The 4747-nt window shown below is 41.4% G+C and overlaps 1 protein-coding gene across 1 annotated transcript in view; it reads right to left on the bottom strand.

Annotated features, from left to right (window-relative positions):
• Positions 1–4591, bottom strand: part of si:ch211-191a24.4 (MARVEL domain-containing protein 3) — a 6888-nt gene extending 2297 nt beyond the window's left edge. The window contains exons 1-3 of the mRNA XM_032525390.1: positions 4433–4591; positions 3721–3857; positions 2525–2649 (exon numbers count right to left, since the gene is read on the bottom strand). Of these exons, the coding sequence (XP_032381281.1) occupies positions 2525–2649; positions 3721–3824 (229 nt within the window). The 5' untranslated portion in view covers positions 3825–3857; positions 4433–4591. The remainder of the gene's footprint in view (positions 1–2524; positions 2650–3720; positions 3858–4432) is intronic.
• Positions 4592–4747: the final 156 nt, after the last annotated feature.

The following is a 4747-nucleotide window of genomic DNA, read 5'->3' as shown; positions in this document are numbered from 1 at the left end:
CATGTCTGCGTTTGGTGCGGCCCATTTGCGCTGGATAAGCAAAGTCTGTATTTTACTCCGATTCACTGACATTATCCCTGCATGTGATGCAAAGGCTCTGTCAAAACGTTCATTCATAATTGCGCTTAACTATAATGACACTATGATACATTTTATTCGCCGGACGCCTTTCTAGATACACAAAGACATGTTACATGTTTAAGAGGGCATAAAATACAATAGAATACGTGTAGCTTCATAGAAAATAGACATCTGAAAAGTGCTAAAAATATGTAAGAAAAGCATGAGTGTGTGTGAGTAAAAAAAAAAGTGCGTCTGGAGGGTTTCTATGGCGACGCAGTAGGCTACGACGAAGACATGAAGATTAAAAGCTTCCTTAAAAAAGGCAGGTCGAATTGACTGTCTGCCTGTCAAATGTGGGAGAGGAGGGGAGGCGAGGGGGTGGGAGGGGAGGGGCATTCCAGAGTCCTGGTTTGGAGCAGCTGAAGGCCCTGTCCCCCAGGGTGGGGATGGGGAATGTGGGGGGGTGTCAAGGAGGCCGGTCGAGGTGGGGGGGTGTCAAGGAGGCCGGTCGAGGAAGAGCGGAGGGAGCAAGAAGGAACATGGCCTGGTAGGGGGTCAGAAATGTAGCTGGGTGTGAGATTATGGGGGGCTTTGGAGGTGATGAGGAGGGTCTTAAATTCAATATGGGTGTGCACAGGGAGCCGGGGTAGACTGATGAGGATGGGTGTGATGTGTTCAGGTGATCTGGTACCAGGGAGGATTCTAGCAGCAGAGTCCGAGTCTGTTTGTAGACGCAGCCAATACAACCCCGGATCACCAGGATGCCGAGGACTTATATCATCACACAACCTCTGTGATTGGCTAAATATTGGGGCGAGTTTTAACTAGAAAATAACTTGGAAACTAGTTTTAATTTAAATTACAGACATGGCAGAGTCACACGGGATTAAGGCGACACGCAGGCGACCTCCGCAGTGATTGGTCCCAGGCAGGGACGTGCACAGACATTTGGAGGGGCCATTGCTCTAATCTGGAGAAAAGGCTTGGTTACTATTCACTGGGCATTTTTCATAATCTCCATAACTTTAAAAACGTACGTGAAGGCAGGAAGGCTTGGCTTTCCCTCTTTTATTTGCGGTGATCCGTGTGTGAGAATGTAAACAAAGTCATGTGACCGGGGGCAGAGGGCATCGCTGAGGGCGTGATTGGATGATATAGAGTGATTTAATTTGATTTCACTTCAGTATTATCGTAATAATAATGTAGCCACCACAGAAAAAAAAAGAAAAAAAAAAGAGAAAAATAGATATAGGGTCTTTCACCAGAGGGGCAGCTAAGCCAATCAGGGCAAAATGGGCAGTTGCCCAGGCAACAATAGCCCATACCTGTGCACGCCCCTGTCCCCAGGTAATACTAGCACCGTGTGAATCGGTATACAAAGGAGGCCGTGCTCCTTCCCTGCTAGGGTGTACAAGACAGAAACAAGTTTGAGGACACAGTGCTCTGTGGATGCTTTTAAATAGGTCTTGTAGGTTTTCCATTACAAAAAGTCCCTGGTACCTGCTAACAGGTACTTTTTGTAGTACTACCTCAGTCGAGGTTCCAAGCGAGCTGAGGCGATACCAAAAGGTGACGTGAAAACCTGCAGACTGCTGATTGGTCGGAGAGAATCGTTGTTTGTTTTTGCTGCCTCCAGTTACTTTTGAAACTAATTTGCCTTCTGGATGTGGCAAACACGCAGAGATCAAAAACAACATACGTTTGTGTGTGTGTGTGGTGTGTGTGTGGGTGTGTGTGTGTGGGTTGTGTGTGTGTATGTGTGTCACATTAGGTCACGGCAGTTCCTGCTATGACGACCAGCCAGGGACTAATATACTGTATCTGAAGTCCTCTTTATATAACCTTAGTGGTCCCCTAATACTGTATCTGAAGCTCTTTATATAGACCTAGTGGTCCCTAATCGCTGATCCTTTAGATAGACCTTAGTGGTCCCCTAATACTGATCTGAAGTCTCTTTATATAGACCTTAGTGTCCCTAATACTGTATCTGAAGTCTATTTTATATAGACCTAGTGGTCCCCTAATACTGTATCTGAAAGTCTCTTTTATAGACCTTAGTGGTCCCCTAATACTGTATCTAGTCTCTTTCCCAAAATTCAGCCTAGGTGTAGAATCACAGCCACTAGAGCCAGTCCCACCATGAGCTTTCCTTGTATGTGCAATTTCTCAGTCTGTAGCTATTGAGGAGAACCGGGGTGGGGGGGGGGGGGGCAAGGTGGAGGCTGGGGGTGTGGCCTTGGGAGTGTGTGATTTATCTAATAGACTCGGGTTTCAGGTTATCAGCTTACTCCCCACCAAAGTGTAACTTCTTAGAAAAGAGGCCTGTAAACATCGTAAAACCAGTCCGTCCAGTTTCCACAGAAGGACTGAGCTGCAACGGGAGTGAAACCAAAGTCCGCCCTGTGACGCAGGAGTCTGGTTTACAGTCGACCCAGATACTTCCCCTTTGATCGGGACTCACCTCTCCTGGAGCAAATCTGCGAGCATTTAGACTCGTGGGGCTCCACTCGAGAGACCTGCCGCACATGTTTGGGTTTGGGAGGGGAGTTTCCTTCTCTGGGGTAGTACGGGGCTCGAGAGGAAGAGCTGCAGCACAGACACACATAACGACACAGTTATCCACCACTTTTGCTTGTTATTGTTGACAAAATGAACATGTTTTTTTCATTTTTTAGTTTATATTACAACAGTAATTCAGTAGTTTTATTGTACCTGGAAAAAAAAAAATATATATATATATATATATATATATATATATATATATATATATATATATATATAATATACACACACATACATACACACACACAAAAAATGGTCAAAACCCAAGGCCATTTTTTACTTTTGTGTAATGTTACATTAGGTAAAATGATCATCTTGTTTCAACAGTTTATCTCTGTTTCAAAAGCATTATCTTCTTGTTTTCAATATCTTTATCTTGGTTTATAGCTTATTCTTTTCAATAGTTTTCAAAGTTTCTTTACAAATAGACAAATAGAGCAGATAGATAGATAGATAGATAGATAGATAGATAGATAGATAGATAAATACATACAAAATGAGATAACATTCAAGGAAGTAGGTGACAAACAAAACAAAAAGAGCCTTAAATAAATTAGATACCAATGAACTACAGTTACTAATCTATAGTCTCTGAGAATACTGACTGAACTTACAAAAACAATAATGTGTCCTGTTATAATAATAATAATAATAATAATAATAATAATAATAATATATTGTGGGATTGATGCTGTGTAGGTTTAAATAAACTACATTAACTACATCCTTGTGAATGATCCTTGGTAATGTCAATAGTTATAGATCATATTTCCAGGTGTTTTTTGTCTTTATGGATACATTTTTTGTATTTTAAACCATTATAAAAAAATAAATTAGTGTATTTCTCTTTTTGCATCTGGGATTTTATTTTGTTCTGTGCTATTAATAAAGTTGAGTTAGGTAAAAATATTAAAAACAGATTTAAAAACTTGGAGTAGGCTAGATACTAAATAAATCAGTCTTAAACTACACTTCCACCCATGTTATTCATATTTTATTTATGAACTCAGGATACACAGGTTGGATAAAACAGCCTATAATATTAGAGGAACACCTGTGGATACTTTGGTCTTTACTGACTGCATATTACCACACCTGTCGTCCGGTGATGACCGTCTGTAACCGTGTGATGAGTCCCGGTGATGGTGGTCTCCGTTTCTGTCCCGGTGTCCCCGGTTGGAACCGGACGGCTGGCTCATACCGAAACCGATACGCGTGGACACAGAAATTACCTTTGAACAATACAGAAACTGTAAAAGATACTACACAATAAAACACTTATCCTCTTAAAAAAGGTATGTTACGGATATATTTATACATATTTTTTACGTTCATTTCAAAGAAGAAACCATAGCAACCCACGTTATAGCTGACGTCAGAACCGTAAAAAGTAGCTAAACATCGTATCATCAAAGAGTGGCTAACTAGCCTATTAAGCTAGTAATTAAAAACTAACCAAAAACCGCCTCTTCTTTGTTTTAACAAGGAAGCTTTTTTAAAGCAGCTCTGTACTTTCAAAAGTGGTCAAAAAGGGAGAAAAACATTGACATGGCAGCGTCGTCTTGGCTTAAAAGTGCCCAGTGTTGTTTGTCTCCCTGTGATGTACTACTTGGTTTTAGTAATTTTTTTACACTTGTTATTTATGTATTTGACATCGACCCTGTTCAGCACTTTGGTCAACTGTTGTTTTTAAATGTGCTATAGAATTAAAATTGACATTGACATCGTTTATTTATCGCTAGCTAGCTTAAACACGTTTGTCTAATGAAGTGACAATCCGACCGTTAAGTATCAAAGATAAACTTACTGTGAATATGTGTCGGTGAAAGCGCTATAAAGTCCGACTATAACGCCATTTTCAACTCACACTATGTCAAGGTAGAACCAGCTCCTCCCTACCTGGGGGAGGACGGGGGGAGGAGGACGGGGGGAGGAGGCGGAAGATGAGCTGCGGGTTCAGGTAGGATAGTTTCGTCTTTTCCTCCAGACTGCAGCTTCACAAATTAGGTTTTCTTTGGATGAAGTTAAAGTCAGTACATGCTCTTCTAAATCAGCCGCTTTGTGTGTTGTCAGTATTCATCTGTAATGCCAAGGAAGCCTCTGTTTTCTGTTTACAAGTCTC

This window comes from Etheostoma spectabile, chromosome 9, assembly GCF_008692095.1.
Source record: "Etheostoma spectabile isolate EspeVRDwgs_2016 chromosome 9, UIUC_Espe_1.0, whole genome shotgun sequence".
Taxonomy (NCBI): Eukaryota; Metazoa; Chordata; class Actinopteri; order Perciformes; family Percidae; genus Etheostoma; species Etheostoma spectabile.
Note: the sequence above shows the minus strand (reverse complement) of the source record. Positions and strands in the feature narration are given on the sequence as shown.